Source organism: Humulus lupulus, chromosome X, assembly GCF_963169125.1.
Source record: "Humulus lupulus chromosome X, drHumLupu1.1, whole genome shotgun sequence".
Lineage (NCBI taxonomy): Eukaryota > Viridiplantae > Streptophyta > Magnoliopsida > Rosales > Cannabaceae > Humulus > Humulus lupulus.
The window spans coordinates 2470424-2491330 of record NC_084802.1 but is presented as its reverse complement, the minus strand read 5'-3'; the positions used below and the strand labels follow the sequence as shown (position 1 = coordinate 2491330).

General features: G+C 30.7%; 1 protein-coding gene across 1 annotated transcript; it reads left to right on the top strand.

Moving 5' to 3' along the window:
• The first annotated feature begins 5913 nt into the window (after positions 1 to 5913).
• On the top strand, positions 5914 to 13978 carry LOC133803290 (aminopeptidase M1-like). Its single transcript, XM_062241279.1, has 19 exons — positions 5914 to 6232; positions 8053 to 8198; positions 8319 to 8421; positions 8715 to 8901; positions 8988 to 9081; positions 9659 to 9812; positions 9930 to 10034; positions 10114 to 10230; positions 10329 to 10442; positions 10702 to 10884; positions 11003 to 11279; positions 11366 to 11487; positions 11570 to 11667; positions 12170 to 12347; positions 12426 to 12540; positions 12645 to 12712; positions 12835 to 12909; positions 13371 to 13448; positions 13638 to 13978. Exons 1-19 carry the CDS (start codon positions 6017 to 6019, stop codon positions 13818 to 13820), a joined length of 2613 nt encoding a protein of 870 aa, XP_062097263.1. The 5' UTR covers positions 5914 to 6016; the 3' UTR covers positions 13821 to 13978.
• The last annotated feature ends 6929 nt before the right edge of the window (positions 13979 to 20907 follow it).

Below are 20907 nucleotides of genomic sequence, written 5' to 3'. Positions count from 1 at the left end.
TGTCACATTTATTGCCACGTCATTGATCTCCAATTTTTTGGGATAACAGTAAGAATAAGCCTTAAACTAATAAGTCATGCCCTTCATGGTGATCTTGACATTCCTAGAAAGCAACAAAAGAGAAGATTGCTAGATGACGATAGACAAGAGACATTAAAAGAAAAGGTCAACAAACTACTCGCAGACAAATTTGTAAGAAAGCTCTTGTTATCCGATCTGGGTTGTGAACCCAATGTTGGTTCAAAAACCAAATAGGAAATGGTGGACATGCATTGAATATACATACCTAAATAAAGCATGCTTGAAGGACTGCTTTTTCTTTACCTCGAATAGATCAACTAGTTGATGCCACCTTGTGACACAAGCTAATGTCATTTATGAACGCATATTTTAGATATAACCATATTGTGAAGCATGGACCATGCGATTATATCACTTCAATGAGATTGAGAACACATAGATGAACTTATAAATTTTCTAATATTTACTTAATATTATTAACAATAATATAGTACATAAGCTACATATACACAATAATTCAATTCATTCATTCATTTCATTAAAATCATTGTCAACTACAATTGTTTAAGTACACTTCCCAACACTTTGGACTAAAAATGCAAGTCGGACTAATCAACGACTTGTAAATAAAATGTTCGTCAACCAAATCAAATGTAACATAAAGGTGTATGTAGACGACATCTAATCTCGACCCACCGCCAACCAAGCACCGCTACGAAACTGGTTTGGAGGAAATTACATCTACATTACTTTGTTCCAACTGGGAAATCGCATTTGTTAGTTTTGGTATTGATTGTGTATGGGTTTTAGATCAATGTCGAAAACTATCTTCATTATTATTCAAGTTAAGATGTAACAAGTCATATTATATTACTTATTACGTCGAATAGATACATGGCATAATATTTGGGATTTTACCTGTGGAATTTGTTGGACCTAATAAACTTTTTATATCTAACATAATTTTTTTTAGTAGTGAAATCAATACTCTTCTCGGGGTCAACGTTGGTGGCTGACAATTGTCGTCCACATAAAAGTGATTTCTAAACATAATTTTTTTATGGGTTTATACTTTTTTGGACCTGTGTTTTTTCCATTACTTATTTGGACTTTGTGTTTTAATAAATTACCTTTTGGACTCTATATTTTGTAAAATGGTTAAAATAGAATCCTTAACCCGATTTTAGTTAATGTTTTTTCAACTAAAATCACAAATAATTTACCAAACTAACAATTCAGAACAAAAATAAAATTATTCTGCTTAAAAACTATATTCAAACAAATAATGAGAAAAACACAATATCAAAAAAAAAATATATAAATCCTTTTCCTATGAAAAGTATAGAATGACTTTTCTTTCTTTTCGTTGTATGATTATCTTTTTCCATTCTTTCTTTATTTTATTTGTGAAAAATCTACTCATATCACTGGCGTAGTGTGATATATGAGATTATTTAATCTTATGCATACATTATATATCAAATCAAAGTTCAAAATATCAAACTTTTATTAGAATGAGATGTGGGTAATGAAAGAATTAGACTGAAGGAAAAAGCATATATACTTTCTTAATTATAATTACTAATTTCTCGTCTTAATTATATTTGTTTTTCGAAGAATATATACTTAACAGTTTTATATATGATTTTTGAGAAAACAAAAGACATATAAGTAGTTTCAGTTTAGTGATAAAATATTATGAATTATATTGTCATATATAATATAGTTGATAACTTCGATTTTCTGGTCATATATAAAATTACTGCTCTTCTGGGTCAGTTTTGGCGACTTACATTATCGTCCACAAAAAGAGTTTATTTTTTAGACAAAAATATTCCTAGAATTCAAATATTTTTTTTTTTCCTTTCAATCCAAACTTTTTCTATTTAACATCTCTCATTCTCTCACTCTCTCTAACATTCTAATTTTGTAGATTTAAAAAAAATATCAAAATTAAAAAAAATCATCTGAAACCGACTTTTAAGTGAAAAAATATGAATCTCTAAAGTTTTTGTCAAATTTCAGTACAGAGCATCGAAATTGCATCGAAAAACATTGTGTGGGACAAAAATCAAGTTTTCATAATTGCATCGAAACATCATCGAAATACCATCGATTTTGCATCAAAACACCATCGATTTCGATATCTACAATATTAGAATGTTAGAGAGAGTGAGAGAATTAAAAATGTTAGAGAGAGAGAGTTCAGATTAAGAGAGAAAATGATTATTATGAGTATTTTTATTTAAAAATTGAAATTATTATATATTTTATATAGAAACTTATCTTAGTATATTAAAAAGTTTCCCGAAGTTATCAGCCATATAAAATAAAATTTTCTTTTTAAATTAATTTTTTTTTGGAAAATAATTATTTGAAACTTGTTCTTTATCTTTTAATTTTTAAATTGTTTTTAAAAATATTTAAAGACCCCGGTCGGGGCTCCGAGTATGATCTAAGACCCACGTGGTATGGACTTTTTTTTGTTGTTGCATTTGTTTGACTTTTAGCGTTGACCGAACTCTTTCTATTTCTCTTTCATTATATATGTACCGTAAAAGTCAACTTTACTCTAAACTCTGAGTTCATCTTCTTCTTCTTCTTCCATCTCTCTCACCTAATTTATTTCTCTTTCATCATCTCTACCGTAATGCATTTGAAATTCTTACAAAAATTTCAACAACAACAAAAAAAAATCTGCTTTCCAATATTTTTCTTAAAGTTTTACTAATTTTCTACTTCTTCAGTACTTTTGATCGAAACAAACAAACCATGGCAGAGAGTGTGGTGAGTTTTCTTCTGGACAAGCTTTCGTCCTTGTTGGAAGGTGAGGCGAAACTCTTGAGCGGATTTCGAAATGAAGTTGTTTTCGTGAAAAATGAGTTGGATCGTACGAGGGCCTTCTTGCGATCTGCTGAGGCCATGGAATATAAGGATGAAGAAATCAAAGTGTGGGTTAAGCAAGTTAGAGAGGTCGCTTACGACGCAGAAGACATCATCGATGATTTCTTGTATAGATTTGAGCATCCCAGGCGACATGGATTCTATGGTTACTTATGGAAGTTGGCTCGCGGAATCAAGAACTTGAAAGCTCGCCATCGAATTGCCTCCCAATTGCAGAGTATCAAGCTCAGAGTTACTGATATTTCTGAGGGGCACCAGAGATATGGCTACAGACTGAGTATTCCACAGATCGGGTCGAGTTCTGGAACTAAACCTTGCTACTTTTCTGAGCTTAGAAGCGATGCGCGGTTGCTGGAAGAAGCTCAACTAGTGGGCGTTGAATCAGAGAAGCAAGATCTTTTGAGTTTTCTTGTGAATGATACCTCTGAACTACAAGTGGCTGCTGTGGTCGGAATGGGAGGGCTGGGAAAAACCGCTTTGGTGAGTACAGTTTATAATGATTTACAAGTAAAGAATCATTTAAATATCATGACGGGCTAGGCCCGTGACTAGTGCTCACCCTGCTTAGGACCCAAAAATATCATGTAAATTCTTAAGTGTGTTAAAAAAAAAAAAAAAAAAAAAAAGCTGAAAGCTGAAAAAAAAATTACATATACAAAAGAGCCCATTTTTTTCAAATTTATTAAAACCGTCTCAGGCCCACTTTTATTCAGGATCGGCCCCGACTAAGTATAAAATACGTGCAATGCATGTTATATTTTATATTTTTTAGAAATGATATAATATTCAAAAAATTAATTGGATAATAAATAACATGATTATTAAAATGTACAATATTATTTAAGTAGAAAGTTATTGTCTACATGAAGAATTATTTTGAGACACATTTTCAAACAGTAATTGCTTCAATAACATATAATATATTAAATTTATAACTGGTTAAAACCAACTTAAATGAAATAATTGAGTTCGACAAATTGGGCAAGAAAGATTTCGATGAAGCCAATTAACAATACAGTCAACATGAAACAAATGTAAGCATTGTAGCATATGTGCATAGCTCGTTCCCACTTCAAATTCCTCCAAACACACAGGATAGGTCTGCCCTATATATCTGTTCATCACCTTCTCCAACTATGAAAATAATAAGAATCAAATCCACAATCTCCATATTATTCCAATATGGAAATCAATCCTCAATTGCCATGTATGTCTCACAGTCTCAAAGTTCTATTTATCTTATCTATCTTTAAACATTCTTTTTTAAATAGTCACGAGACTCTGGTTAATAGCCAAAACATAAAAGTTAGATTGTGTTCGATAATAATGATATTAGTAATTCATAAAAATTATTTTTTAAAAATATTTATAAGTAACAAACTTTAAAAAGCACAACTAACAATTATTTAATTTAAACTAGTTGTTTGGATGATGTTGAACCTATGAGTTATTCATTTATGATTTTATTTTCGATTTTGGTAAAAATAAAGAGTGGTCCCTTATTCATTTATGAACCTGTGTGTACTTTTTAATTGAGCTCAATTAAATTTTATGAATATCTAATTTTGACTAAATATAATTTAATTAAGTAATAGAATTTTAATTATTAAAAAAATAAAGTAAATTTTAATAATATTAAAGAATTTGATCAACCAATGGAGATTTTAATTTATGTTATGTAAATTTTTTCTAAACTTTTCTTAAATTCCTAAAAATATTCTACCTATCTTTCTTATAATTTTTCTATCTCTTTAATTAGCTAACAAGAGGCCACATTACTTTCAATTTTATTTTTTTAAGGGAAGAGAACTACCCACTTTTAAGAGTATTTAACTAAAATTATATACTAAATATATTTAGTTGAAATTTACCCATTATAATCATGAGATTTCCCAAATTACCCTTATTTGAGCACATTGTTCTAATTATTGTTGTAATGTGTATTATATTTGTCATATTATAGTTAAATTAGAAATGCATTCTAATTGTAGCGTGTTTAAGGAGAAAAAAAACATGTAATTGAAGAGGTATAATAGGTACATTAATTGAAAATTTCAGTACTAAAATAAGAGTTAAAAATAGTTGGTAAATATTAAAGTGGATCATTTAAAATGGGTACCGAATCTAATTTTTACCAAAAAAAAGAAATATATACTAGTAAAGAGTAACATCGGCACTTAAAAAATACAATAAATCAAATTTAGTGATATTTTTAGTAATAATACCAAAATGTTGCCAATAGTATACTCATTTTTTATTTTTTCTTAGGACAATAATATACTATATTGAATATTTATATTTGATTGTATTTATTGGTACAAACTTTTTGACTATTTTTTTTAATAACTTTTTTACTATTAGTAGTGTGACAATAGTGAATCTACTTGAGAAGCTAATTAGAAAAATTAATAAAAAAAACGAATGTATTTTTTTAATTGTAACAATTTACTTTTTATTTTAAAAAATATTTTTAAATTTGAATGTATTTAAAAAAAAATTAGTATTTTATTGAATTTTTTTAATATTTTTAAGAGATAATAAAAAATAGATTTTTAAAATTTTTATAATTAAATGGTAAGTAGTTATCAAAATTCTGGTGATAAAAATATTAATTATTTTATATAAATTATAATAAAAGTACGATAAGATAATATCAATAGTTGAAAGAATATATTTTAGAGGAACAATTTACTAGTGTTAAAAATTGAAATAATAAAAATGTTATTTATTGTAAATTTAAAAGTAGCTACATATATACAATTTACGTTGGAATTACTTATGCTTTAGTAGTGTTGATAAGATTGAAAAAGTGAAAAAAAAACAAAAAAACAAAAAACAAAAGACAAAAATAATAAAAAATAGGGTTTATATCTTTTTTAAATTTTGTGTTTTTTCTTATTAGTTATTTAAAATTTATGTTTTATTTATGAAATAATTAACTCGAGGGTAACAAAATAAGTCGAGGAAAAAAGGATCAAACGAAAAAGAAAAGAAGGAAAACCATTCGAGTACATTCGAATACTATTTATAGTCAGTTCTCACTCACTCTTCTCTTTCACAGAGAAAGATCGAGTTGACTCAGAAACCGAAAATGGCTGAGTTCAAAGGCCAGTCTCGCCTCCCCAAATTCGCCGCCCCCAAACGATACGTTATCAAACTCGTACCCGACCTTCAGTCCTGCCAATTCTCCGGCTCCGTTTCCATCCACGTCGACATCGTCGCCGATACTCGATTCATCGTTCTCAATTCCGCTGACCTTACCGTTCATTCTGGCTCCGTCTCCTTCACCGAACCGAAATCCTCCAAGGTACCGCCACTTCTTGAGCTATCGTTTGTTTCGGGTTCAGTGGAGAAATGAATTAGGACTGTTGATTGTGGATTTCGTGGAATGATATTTTTCTACTGATATTCAACGATCAGATGGAGTGTGATCAGTTTATATATATATATATATATATGACGTTTTTCTCTTCGAAACGAAGGAAATGATGTGAATTTTGTTATGTTAAGATAATTACAAATTCTGTTCTGATTGGCAAAAAAATTCTGCTTTTACTTATTTATTTTTTCAATTTGGAAAACTATTGTAAAATATTATTTTTTGAATGAAAAGTTATTTTTATAATATTTGGATATAAATAAATAAAAAATTAGGAATAATAAAATTACTCTAATTTAGAAAATAATTTCTAAAAAAATCTTTTGAAAATACATTGTTTTCTGTTTTTTTTGTTTTCAAAATTTTGTTCTGAGAACAGAAAACTGTTTTTGTAGTTTTAAAAAAATAAGACTTGTTTGGTTAATGTATTTTAAAAACAATTTTTTTAGTTTTTTTTTTTTAAATCTTAAATAAAAAATTAGAAAATATATTTACAAAGAGAAAAATATTTTAAAAATTTGTAATAAATAATGAGATAAAATAATTTGAAAGAAAAAATAATGAAAAATAAGAAGTAAAGTTAGGAAAAAAAATTTGAAAACAACTTTTTGTTGTTATCAAAATTTTTTGTTTTTTGTAACTTAGTTTTCAAAAATTGTTTTCTGAAAACAATGCCAAATACCCCTACTTGTTTTCAAAAATCAGTTTTTAGCTTTTAAAAACAAAAAACAGTTTTTTAGTTAAGGTGCCAAACACTCTCATTCTAGGGCCTGTATTGTTTTCAGTGTTTTGTTTTCAGGAAAACCGTCTTTTTTAGTTTTCAAATTGTTTGATTAATGTTTTTTAAAAACAATTTTTTAGTTTTATTTTTTTTAAATCTTAAATAACAAATTAACAAATATATTTACATAAAAAAAAATTATTTCAAAAATTTGTAATAAATAATGAGATAAAATAATTTGAAAAAAATAATTAAAAATAAGAAGTGAGAAAGTAAGTACTGAAAATTTGAAGAAATAGAAATTGATCTAAGAAAAAATTAGAGTATGTGATGAGAAAGAAAATGAAGAGAGAGAAGTAAGTAGAGAGAAAGTGATAAAAGAGAAAATGAATTGAGAGAAAATGATAATATATGTGATGAGAGTGAAAATGATGACATAATAAGTGATACAAGAGAAAACAAGGTGTTAGAAAATTATGAAAGAGAAAATGAAAAGATAGAAAGTGATAAGAGAGAAAATAGTTAGAGAGAAAGTGATGAGAGATAAAATAATGAGAGAGAAAATGAAGAGAGAAACTAATGAGAGAGAAAATGATGTGACAATAAATGATGTTAGATAATAATAATTAAAAAAAATGATGTGAGAAAAAAAAAGATAGAAGAACTGTTCTCAAAATTTTTTGTTTTTTGTAACTTTGTTTTTAAAAATTGTTTTATGAAAATAACGCCAAACACCTCCCAACTTATTTTCATAAAACAGTTTTTAGCTTTTAAAAAAAAAAAACATTTTTTTAGTTAAAGGCCAAACATCCTCCTAACTTCTCCAAAAGCTTAACTCAAACATGTACTCGAACATGTATTGGTATACAGTATAAAATAAATGCTGTGTGGTGTTGGGATTTCCCAGTGTGAATGGAATTTAAATATGCTTAGAGATTGAGGTGTTACTAGATCCTTTATTACATTTGGCGATGCTGTGTGGTGTTGGGATTTCCCAGTGAGTGAATGAATAAATTTCTTGAGACAGGTCTTCCAGCCTTCAAGTGTTGAAATTTTTGAGGCAGATGAGATTTTGGTTGTTGAGTTCGCAGAGACGCTTCCTATCGGAGTTGGAGTTTTGGCTATTGGGTTTGAAGGGATTTTGAATGATAAAATGAAGGGGTTTTATAGAAGGTAAGAAGATTGGATTGGATATGTTCTATTGATCATAGCTAGGTGATGGTTGATTTGTTAGATTGATTAATTTTTAATGCAGATGTATACTTTTGTTTGACTATTAATTTTTCTATGAAGTACTTACGAGCATAATGGTGAGAAGAAGAATATGGCTGTTACACAATTTCAACCAGCTGATGCTAGGAGATGCTTTCCTTGTTGGGATGAGCCCGCTTGCAAGGTCTTTTGACCCCTTCTCTCTCCATATCACTTTTTCTATCTTGGTTGATTTAAGACTTAACATGCTTTCTATTAGTGCTCTGCATTTTGCTCAAGTTTCGCCATGCATGCAGTCAAAACGCTCTTTTGTTTCAAATGAATCTGGATTCAGGAATGGGAAATTTCGCTTTCCATACTTCGGCTAACATAATCAATGGTCTAAATAATGCTCATAGCTTGACCTCACTTTTTCTCTAACGGCTACTAATTCATAGCTTGCTCTCGCTTTTCTTGTAATGACACCTTGTTTTACAGGCTACATTCAAAATTACATTGGGTGTGCCATCTGAATTAGTAGCCCTTTCCAACATGCCAGTCATTGAAGAAAAAGTTGATGGACATCTCAAAACAGTCTCATATCAAGAATCACCAATAATGTCTACATCTTTGGTGGCAATTGTTGTTGGTTTGTTCGATTTTGTGGAAGACCATACATCTGATGGTAAAATTATCATTGTGTCCATTTCTGGTTTTAGGATGCAATTCTTGTTCTTAGTTGCGCTAATTATATGTCATTTTTTATCACAGGGATCAAAGTTCGAGTATATGGTCAAGTTGGTAAGGCAAACCAAGGAAAATTTGCATTGCATGTTGCTGTTAAGACCCTTGAATTATACAAAGAGTATGTTGAACATTCAAAGTTAATAAAGTTGATCATTTTTATCCCCTAGTTCTCAAATTAAGTGTTAGAGTTGATCATGGTTTGAACTATAATTATATATATTTATAGGACAATTCTTCTATAGGGGTTTCACTTTAAGCCCTACTGATAGGACTTTCAGTGTTTTTCGATCCGTGAACAGTTTTCGGCGCGACTTTTTTTTTTATGACCGTGTATATTGTGGCTATTTAGAGCCTCCTGCAAATTTTCAGAAAATTTCGAATAGTTTACAGTACCGAAAACTAGGTTCAAACATGTTATTTTCCACGCGCATAACATGTTTGAACCTAGTTTTCGGTACTGTAAACTATTCGAAATTTTCTGAAAATTTGCAGATGCTCTAAATAGCTACAATATACACGGTCATAAAAAAAAAGTCGAGCCGAAAACTGTTCACGGATTGTAAACACTGAAAGTCCTATCAGTACGGCTTAAAGTGAAACCCCTATGGGAGAATTCCCCTATATTTATATGCAAGTAGGTGAATCTGTTTTTTTTTTCATTTTAAGATTTGTATTAACGGTGACATGTTCTTCAGATACTTTGTCGTGCCATATCCTTTGCCCAAATTGGATATGGTCGCCATCCCTGACTTTGGTTTTGCGGCTATGGAGAATTATGGTTTGGTTACGTATGGTGATATAGCTTTGCTTTATGATGATCAGCATTCAGCAGCTGCAAACAAGCAAGGGGTAATGTGAATTTTCTGAATACTAATGCTTTTGGTATCAGTAAATAATGGCTCCATTAATCATGTCATCAATCACACTTCACCAAATGCTTAATCAATTGGTTTGGCTGCTGAAAAGGTTGCAATTACGGTAGCTCATGAACTCGCGCATCAGTGGTTTGGCAATCTTGTAACGATGGAATGGTGGACAGATTTATGGCTAAATGAGGGATTTGCAACATGGGTACATTCCCACTTTTTTGGGGGGTGTCTTAGAAATATTTATGGACTTTCAGACAAATAACTTTTATGGTGTCATTTAGGTAAGCTATTTAGCAAATGATAGCTTGTTCCCGGAGTGGAAGGTATGGACTCAATTTCTTGATGAATCTATTAAGGGTCTCAGACTGGATGGGCTTGAAGGATCTCACCCCATCGAGGTAAGTTTGTATGTACTGTGAACAGATACTATAACATATGCGTGCTTCAACTACAATCCCTGTTCAATGAATTTTTTTTTATTGTTATTATTTTTCAGGTGGAAGTTCAGCTTGTGTCTCAAATTCATGAAATTTTTGATGCAATCAGTTATAAGAAAGGTGCTTCTGTTATTCGAATGCTCCAAAGTTATATCGGTGCTGAATGTTTTCAGGTTGGTTACTTGGTTTGTACTTTTCTTTCATAAGGTTCTTCTTAGCTTTAGACTATGTTATGTATGGAAATAAAATGTTCGATGAACTATTTCACTTTAATGTACAAAGCTGAGACAACACTTGGAAACTCATCTGGCAAAAATGAGTTCAAATGTCTCTTATGAAATTTATATTAAGAAGGATAGTCACGGTTAATAATGATTTCTCTGAAAATTACTTGTAAGAAATACTCATTGTAATTGTTTTTGTTGTGACCAGAGGTCACTTGCTTTGTATATTGAAAGGCACGCTTTCTCAAATGCAAAGACAGAAGATCTATGGGCTGCCCTTGAGGAAGGATCCGGTGAGCCTGTGAACAGGCTAATGAGTTCTTGGACGAAGCAAACAGGATACCCAGTTGTCTCCATCATAATCAAAGATCAGAAATTGGAGATTCAACAGGTTTTTTGTCTCTGATTATTCTAGCTCTAGTGCATGTTCAATAGTCATCTAGTTTCTATAATCTATTTAGCTGTTTGGGAACTTACAGAGATCTTACTTTGTATGTTATAAATGGTAGACACGATTCTTGTATGGTGGTTCACATGGGGAGGACCAGTGGATTGTCCCAATTACATTATGCTGCGGCTCATATGACAACCAAATAAATTTCCTACTAGAATCAAAGTCTGTAGCTCTCGACACGAACAAATTTGGGCTTGCAGAGGCTGCAACTGGATGGATAAAACTTAATGTCAATCAGACTGGTTTCTACAGGGTGAAATACGACGAGGGTCTCGCAGATAGACTGAGATATGCAATAGAGAACAAGTACTTAACTGCACCAGATAGATTGGGTATTGTTCATGTTTTTTCTCACTTCAATTTGGCTTATGTTGTTGGTTCTGAAACTAAGTGGCTTAAATCTGGTATTGTTTCACAGGGCTTTTGGATGATGCGTTTGCTCTATGTATGGCTAGCCAACAATCTCTCAGCTCTTTACTTACCTTGATGAAATCTTACTCGGAGGAACTTGATTATACTGTGCTGTCTAACTTGATTACTGTAATGTTCTGCTCTAAATCATTTTTTAAGCTCAGTTTAATAAGCTTAGTGTGCTAATTCTGATTACCTCCACTTTGTACAGGTAAGTTATAAAGTTGAAAGAATTGTAGCTTCTGCCGTACCCGAGCTGCTGGACACCATTAAAGATTTTTTCATTAATCTATTCCGAAATGCTGCGCAGTAAGTTCTTTCACACAAGATGTATTGCTATAAGTATTTCTTTCATGCATTTTCATGTTTTGTTTAGTTTACTTATGTGGTGAGATAATCTTAATTCTAGCACTATGCCTGTATTAACTCTATGTATGGTCATGTTTGGTTGGGAGAAATGAATCCATTTTCATTACATTCTTTTGTTTGCTTATAATTTAAAGCATTGGAACCATTTTGGTAACATAGCTAATCTTCTCAAAATTAGGAGGAAATATTATTCCAATGCACAATAATTTTTTTACTTGTATTAAATTTCATTCTATTCTTATTATCATTCACAACCAATCAACACCAAAGATTTAGCCTGATCAAACATAACATAAACATAGCAATCATTTTTAGAGGTGTGGCCTGACAAGGGAGAGAAGATCACAGAAAAGTTGAGTTGGAAGGGTGAGTTTGGCGCTTGCCCCGAACATCAAGAAGATGAAATTTTTATTTTTCTCTCATTTTGTTCAAATTGTAATAGGACTCTTGGTTGGCAACCTAAAGATGGAGAGAGCCATTTAGATGCAATGTTGAGAGGAGAAATTTTGACTGTCTTGGCTGTATTTGGAGATGATCAAACTCTCCTAGAAGCAAGTAGGCGTTTCAATGAATTCTTAAATGACAGAAACACGCCACTTCTTCCTCCTGATTCGAGAAAGGTTGTCTCTAATGTAACTTAAAGCATATCTACATAACACTATAGTTGTTCATTCTTGATTATGGTTTGCACTTTGCAGGCTGCATATGTAGCTGTAATGCAGAGAACTAGCGCAGCGAACAGATCGGGTTATGAATCCCTTTTGAGAATCTACAGAGAAAGTGATCTAAGCCAGGAGAAAACCCGGGTTTTAAGTATAATCCAGAACTTGACTGAGATCAATTTTATTGTTCATGCTTAAACATTGATTATCTATATCTCTTTACTAAGTGGCGATTGTTGCTATTTGGTCTTGTAGGTTCACTGACATCTTGTCCGGATCCCAGCATAGTTTTGGAAGCTCTTGACTTTTCGCTGACTTCTGAGGTAATTAATCTAGAGTCAATATATATATTAATGAGTCGGTTGTTATAAAAAATATACATTCAAGGGTGTGGTTATACAATTTGACATTTCATATACTTAACGTGATTACATATTTTGTTTAGGTTTGTACTCAAGATGTTGTATTGGTACTTAATGTTAGTATGGAAGGGCGTGAAACAGCTTGGAAGTGGTTGAAGGTAAAACATAATCACCTTTCCTTACTATATACCATGTTAATATAAAATCTTAAGAAAAAGTTAGGTATTTTTCTAATCTAAACACTAATGATACCAAATGATGTGATTCTAAATGATTTGAACCCCAATTTAGAACAAGGATGCCTTGGATCGTTTTAAAATCAGATTCTAAAATAACACAGAACCTTGACCTGTTATCTATAAAGAGATAAGAACCAAAGGTATAAGAAAGATATTAAACGCCACACTCAAAAAATGAGAAGAATTGTGAGTGATAAGTTAAGAACCGAACTTATGTGCACCTATTGCGTTGGACAACACATCTAATACAAAGATGGAGCCCATATAAAAAAATTTAATGATGTGAGACTCACCTGTGGTACCTAACACCATAACAAGTATCCCATAGCCAATTAGCCATGCTTTTTTCTAAAACTCATTTGTTAATGATTTGAATGTAGGATAACTGGGAGCACATCTCAAATACCTGGGGTTCTACTTATTTAATAACCAGCTTCATCAGTGCGATTGTATCACTGGTTTGTTCTCTTTCTCTATATCTTCTTATAATGTTTGGAAAGCGAAATCTTGTTCGAAAGGACTCGAGCCTCAAATCTTATGAGAATAATTCACATGTCTAACCTACTTTTTGTCTGAGTGTGTTCTAGTCATTAGTTATAAACCAACACTTTCTTCTCATTTCCAATTTCAATGGTACTTCTCAACAGTTTTCTTCAATAGAAGATGCCGAGGAAATAGAGGATTTCTTTGCAAGCCGCACCAAGCCTGGCATGGCTAGAACCTTGAAGCAAGGCATTGAGCGGGTGCGCATTAATGCCGCCTGGGTTCGGAGTGTTCAAAGTGAGGACCAACTTGTTGAGACCATGAACAATTTGTCATACTACCACTAGGTTTGCTTTGTGTCATTGTGTGTTAATATGCTGAAAGAATAAACTTATACATAGAAACCAATTACAATCACACACACACGTATATATATGTACATATGTAATAAATATGTAACTCTGTTTGTAAATTGCTTAATGCATGTTATGGGTTGGTTTTAAAAGTTTGGTTGTTAAAAAGGATATCAACGGGGCGGAGAATTGGCGTGGAGTATCTTTCCCGTCCTTGTCCTCGGGCTGAACTCATTTGTAAATTGCTTAATGCATGTTATGGGTTGGTTTTAAAAGTTTGGTTGTTCAAAAGGATATCCACGGGGCGGAAAATTGGGGTGGAGTATCTTTCCGGTCCTTGTCCTCAAGCTGAACTCATTTGTAAATTGCTTAATGCATGTTATGGGTTGGTTTTAAAAGTTTGGTTGTTCAAAAGATATCAACGAGGCGGAGAATTGGCGTGGAGTATCTTTCTCGTCCTTGTCCTCGGGCTGAACTCATTTGTAAATTGCTTAATGCATGTTATGGGTTGGTTTTAAAAGTTTGGTTGTTCAAAAGGTATCAACGGGGCGGAGAATTGGCATGGAGTATCTTTCCGGTCCTTGTCCTCAGGCTGAACTCATTTGTAAATTGCTTAATGCATGTTATGGGTTGGTTTTAAAAGTTTGGTTGTTTGATAACTCTACAAAATAGAGTTATTTTACCACTTTTTATGTGCTAATTGTTGCTTAATTCTTGAGTTTTTAATTGATTTATTAAGTTTTTAAGTAATTTGTAACTTATTAGGCTTATTTTAATTTTATAGACTTTTGTGTGTTTTTATAGTTATTTTGTTGTAAAATATTGTAGCTAATTATTTAAATTATTGTTGTTTAGTTTGGGGTAAAAAAAAAAGTTGTATTATTGAATTTAAATGTTAAATATAAATTAAGTGATTAGAGGTGAAAAATGTAATTTTATTGATTTTAAATGTCAAAATAAATTAAGTTTTGATTATTATTTTCATTTAATTAATATGATATATTTTATGAATGAAAATATTTGATTATGATTTAATTTATTGTTATGTTGTAGGAATTAAAGTTGTATTTTGGCACTTTGAAATGAAGATAAAAGAAAACAAGTAAATTTGAAAAAGAGAAGAGAAATTGTCATTTTTCTTGAGACAAAAGCAGGCCCAAATCATCAACATTTGCCTTTCTTCTCCTTGCCTAGCCGCCAAGTGTCATCGCCAGAAGCTGCCACGCGCCCATGCAACCTTCTCTCCTTCAACACAACTTCAACCTCATTTTAGTCTAACCTCCCAGCACGTGCAAGGTCCAGCAGGCCCTCCTCACCAGCCCATCAACTTCTAGGCCCAATCCCTCAGCATCTCACCCATTCAGCCATTTGCCTCACAGTTCAGCATTCGGCCAAACCAATGAAACCACCCAGCCGCCTGATTCAATGCGCCAAGAACCAACTCTGCCCAGCCGAATTCACACTGCCTACAGCCACCTTTACTTTCTTTTTCACACTTATTGAGCCCAACATCAAAAGCAAAATGTACCATTGTCCCATTTGTCAAAAATGTCACTTTTTACCCTACTTTCTACACATTTTACCCCACTTTCAAAAATGTCACTTTTTACCCCACTTTCTACACATTTTACCCCAAAACATCATTATTACACCCTATAATTTATCCCTATTTGCCATATTATAATTAATTAAATTAATTTAATCAATTTAAATTGATTATTTTAATCATCATTTTTGGCTATAAATAAGGGATTTGGAGTGTCCATTTTGAGGGGAGGTTAATATACCAAATTCTACACATTTCAAAACCTCTCTATTCTCTTCTTCTTCTTCTTCTTTTTTGTTATTTTCTATGTATTTTTAGAGGAAATTTTGGGGGTTTCTCCTCCAAATTTTCCTATTTATGTTTGTAATTTTTAGTTTGTATTTGCTATTCTAGTTATGTGTTTCTAATCTTTTTAAGATTATTAAGGTGATGATGAAACATTATGTAACTAGATAGTATTTATTTTGTATGTTGATTTCCCATTTTGTGCAATAAAGTTTATGGAATTTTCTTCTTCAAATATCTTCTTTCATCTTAAATATCATGTATTTTGGATTGTTAGCACATATTTAAACTTTGTTCTTCATTAGTGCAAATACATAATATTCTTTGTGTAAGATGTGTCATTAAATTGTACACATCCATGCTTAGAACAAAAATATTATGTTTTGCCTTATAAATAATGTTCATTGATTTATTTGTTATTTCATTAGATTGATTTACACTAAATGCTTTGAAATTATAATTTTGAAAAGTGAAGAAAAATCCTATCTTTTTAGAAATAATTTGTGCTTAAAATTATAAATTTATTTAGAAAATGATAGTTTGATTTATTTTAACTATCACTAAAACTTGGGAATCAATGTACTTATAAATATTATTGGACTTATATTTTGTGGATTCTAATCCTTAATAATCTTTATTTTACTATCTTGATTTCTACTTTTAATTTATGTTTATATATTGTCTTTAATTTCTTTATTATTATCTTTTATTTTATTTTTATTATACAAAAATCTCATTAATCTTTGGAACTAGGTTAGAATTTATTAATTTTGATTTAAAATAGTTTTCTCTTTTCGATTTTAGACAACTCCTTTGGGTTCGACATCCTTGCTTACACGATCACTATTCTATTTGAACGATTCGTGCGCTTGCGATTTATATATTTAAAACATACCCGTTTTGGGTCCATCAAGTTATGGGTTGGTTTTAAAAGTTTGGTTGTTCAAAAGATATCAACGGGACGGAGAATTGGCGTGGAGTATCTTTAAAAAAGTTAATGAATTGCATAATGTTATAGTTTAAAATGCTAAATATTTATCCCAAATAAAATTAAAAATTATAAAAAAAAATTATCATAATTTATTACATAAATGTATTAAAGATTTTATATACTATAAATATATATATATATTAAATGAGACTATTAGTCTTTGACCCACTCAGATTTTTTATTAATGAAATTTTTTCAATTTTATATGTATATATATGTATAATATTAGCATAAAATAATTTTTTTACTTAATATGCATTGTGATTCGAGTACAAAAAGTAATTCAAAATTGGCATTTCTAATTGTTCACCATTGACAAATGATAAATGACTTTTAGATTCATTTTAGTATGTCTTTGTAAATTTTGTGTTAAATTTAGCACAAAAAATGAGTTAATGTTATATTTGACTTAATATTTATAATTGTACTACAATGCACAAGATACAAATTAACATTAAAAAGTCAATAATTCATTTAATATTTATTGAGTACTTACAAAAATTAATTTTTGTATTGTTTTTTATTATCCAAATTATGTACTCCAGCAAATTTGTCATTAAAAAAATACATAAAAAATGATATATAGTTGGTCATTAATTATCACTATTCAATTATAATAATTAGTGGCAATATGATAAATAAAAAAGTAGTATTTATTGATGTGCAAACTTTGGCTCATGCTATATTTTGTGCCAAATTTGGCACAACATTTAGCATGTGCCAAATTTAGCACACTTTTTGGAACACCGTTAGAGTTATACTTTTTGTAAGATGTGCTAAATATAGCATTGCACTAACTTTTTGGCATTCCATTGGAGATGTTCTTAGGTAGTGTTAAGTTAATTAGGGTTATTTTGTTTTATTTTATGCTTGTCTTGGTTTGATTTTAGGTTTTGAAGGACTTGGGATGCTTTGAAATGAAAAGAGGTGAAAAATCGACAAAAGGTCGAAATTTTGGAAAAAATGATATTTCGGAGCAACTAGCGAGAGTGGCTGATGAGGAAATTCTACAAATTATTAATGAATGATATTTTGGTCACTTCACATGGAAAAACGAAGGGTTTCAAATTTTAATGCAATTTTCATCATAAAAACGAAGTTTTTCAGAGTTTGAACTTAAAGGGAAGACGGCTGGAAGCTCATTGGAAAACATTAGATTGCTTTAGAGTTTTTATTTTCTTTTTTTCTTTCATCTTTATTTCAATGTTGGTTATTAGTTTTATGGATTTGAATAATATAAATATGAACTAAATTTAGTTTAGGGTTTTTAAGATGTTTTCAATTTATGCTTATTGCTTGTGATTGACTTGCCATCTATTACATGATATATATGAATTTGATTCAAAATTTGAAATGTGAGATTCAAACATGATATAACTGATTAGACGTAGATTTCGATATTGAACGAAAGTATCAATATGGTTTATGTAGCTTATAAGTTCTCATGGTTAATGCTTCCTATATGTTGAGTTTATCATAGAAATATAGAAATCTCACACATAGGTCGAGTTTTATAAATCTTAACATGAATATAGAATGTTTTTGTAACTTGTTATCTCAATTAGAAGAAAATATTTATGAGAATAATGCATTAAAGAAATAGAGAGTGGAAAGACGAAGAGATTAAATTCTCAGATTTTCATTTATTAATAAATTGTCTTCAACATTATTTATTAAGTATTCTTGATGCATGACTATTCTTGATGCATGTGGGTTGATTATTAAGTATGACATGCATGGCTATTCTTGATGCATGTTGGTTAGTTGTTGAACGTGACATGCATGGCGGTTATTGGTGCATGTTGGATTGTTAAGTATGATGCATGTGATGCACGAGAAACATATGATTAGGACATGCTTTGTATACTGGGTATGATTTTGTTCAGAGCTTGAGCCTCTGTGTTGTGCATGGACCTAATTGTACTAGTACCTGTTAAGTAAGCATGTTGAATGCCTTGTTTATAGATATTGGACATATGATATATGTTTGGTGGCATGGCTTACCTGTGTATGGCGCTGGCTTATTAGTCAGAATCGGCAATGGTGTCAGATTCGTCTGTGAGGCTGTGACTTATTAGTTAAGTTCACCACGGGCTGAGCACTGGTCGTGATTCACCGACCCAAGAGTCAGAAGTGGCAGTGCGTTGAGAACGCCGGGCCAAATGGGGATTAGATCTAATCGAGGTTGGCATTGGATGACCCATATAGGGTATCAGTGCTGGACCGACCGGAAGGTCAATGAGAACTATAAGCGCTTACCTGGTCTAAGACCAGATGACTTCAGCCAAGGTATATGATAATTCTACAAAATAGAGTTATTTTACCACTTTTTATGTGCTAATTGTTGCTTAATTCTTGAGTTTTTAATTGATTTATTAAAGTTTTTAAGTAATTTTAAATTTATTAGTCTTATCATGATTTTATATGTTTTTGTGTGTTTTTATAGTTATTTTATTGTAGTTTAATTATTTGAATTATTGTAGTTGAATTTGAGGTAAAAAAATGTTGTATTATTGAATTTAAATGTTAAATATAAATTAAGTTATAATTAATATTTTCACATAATTAAATTGATTTATTTTATAATTGAAAATATTTTAATTTTGATTTAATTCATGTTTATTTTGTTAGGGATTTTGGTGTATTTTTTCTCTTGAAAAGCCAAGAAAAATAAAGAAAAAGTGTGCCATTTTCAAGAAAGAAAGGAAAAAAATGGCAATTTTGATAACAAATGCTCCACTCAGCCCAAGCCCATGCCAGGCCCATGAAGACTCCTTGAGCCAAAGCTCCCTCCACTTGACACCCTTCACGTCTCCTCCCAGCAGCTCAATTTTGGCAAGCACTCCACCAATCCTTTCTCTCAGCAAAGGCCCAACAACCAAGGCCAACTCCACCAACCAGCACAAGGCCCACATGCACACTCCTTGCCTCCATCACGCCTGGCCACTGCCAGCCCAACAAACAGAAGAAAAAAAAATATGTGTCTTGAGCCCAACAAAAGCAAATTGTCCCCTCGTCTCTTTGTCTAAAAATACTACTTTTTACCTAAATTTTTCTACACATTTTACCCCAAAACATCATCATTACACCCTATAATTTACCCATATTTCCATATTATTATTAAGTTAATTAATTTAATCAATTTAATTAATTCAAATTGATTATTTTAATATACTCATTTTGGCTATAAATAGGGAGTTTTGAAAACCATTTAGGGTGTCCATTTTTTGAAGAGGTTACTTTACCATAATTTCTACACATTCAAAACCTCTCAATTCTCTTCTTCTTCTTCTTCTTTTTTGGTTATTTTTCTATGTATTGTTAGAGGAAATTTTGGGGGTTTCTCCTCCAAATTTTCATATTTATGTTTGTAATTTTTAGTATATATTTGCTATTCTAGTTATGAGTTTCTAATCTTTTTAAGATTATTAAGGTGATGATGAAACAATTTGTAACTAGATAGTGTTTATTTTGTATGTTGATTTCTCATTTTGTGCAACAAAGTTTATGGAATTTTCTTCTTCAAATATCATGTATTTTAGATTGTTAGCACATATTTACACTTTGTTATTCATTAGTGCAAAAACATAATATTCTTTGTGTAAGATGTGTCATTAAATTGTACACATCCATGCTTAGAACAAAAATATTATGTTTTGCCTTATAAATAATGTTCATTGATTTATTTGTTATTTCATTAGATTGATTTACACTAAATGCTTTGAAATTATAATTTTGAAAAGTGAAGAAAAATCCTATATTTTTAGAAGTAATTTGTGCTTAAAATTATAAATCTATTTGGAAAATTATAGTTTTATTTATTTTAATTATCACTATAACTTGGGAATCAATGTACTTATAAATATTATTAAACTTATATTTTGTGGATTCTAATACTTAATAATCTTATTTTACCATATTATTTACAATTATTAATTTAGTAATATATATTGTCTTTAATTTCTATATTATTGTCTTTTATTTTATTTTCATTATTCAAAATTCTCATCAATCTTTGGAACTAGGTTAGAATTTATTAATTTTGGTTTAAAATAGTTTTATTTTCGATTTTAGACAACTGCTTTGGGTTCGACATCCTTGCTTACACGATCACTATTCTATATGAATGATTCGTGCGCTTGCGATTTATAAATTTTTAAACATACCCGTTTTGGGTCCATCAGTATATGACCCCGGTGACTGTTTGTCACATGGCTGGGGGACGCTGTCCTTAGTTACAACTCTAGAGTCGAGAGGAT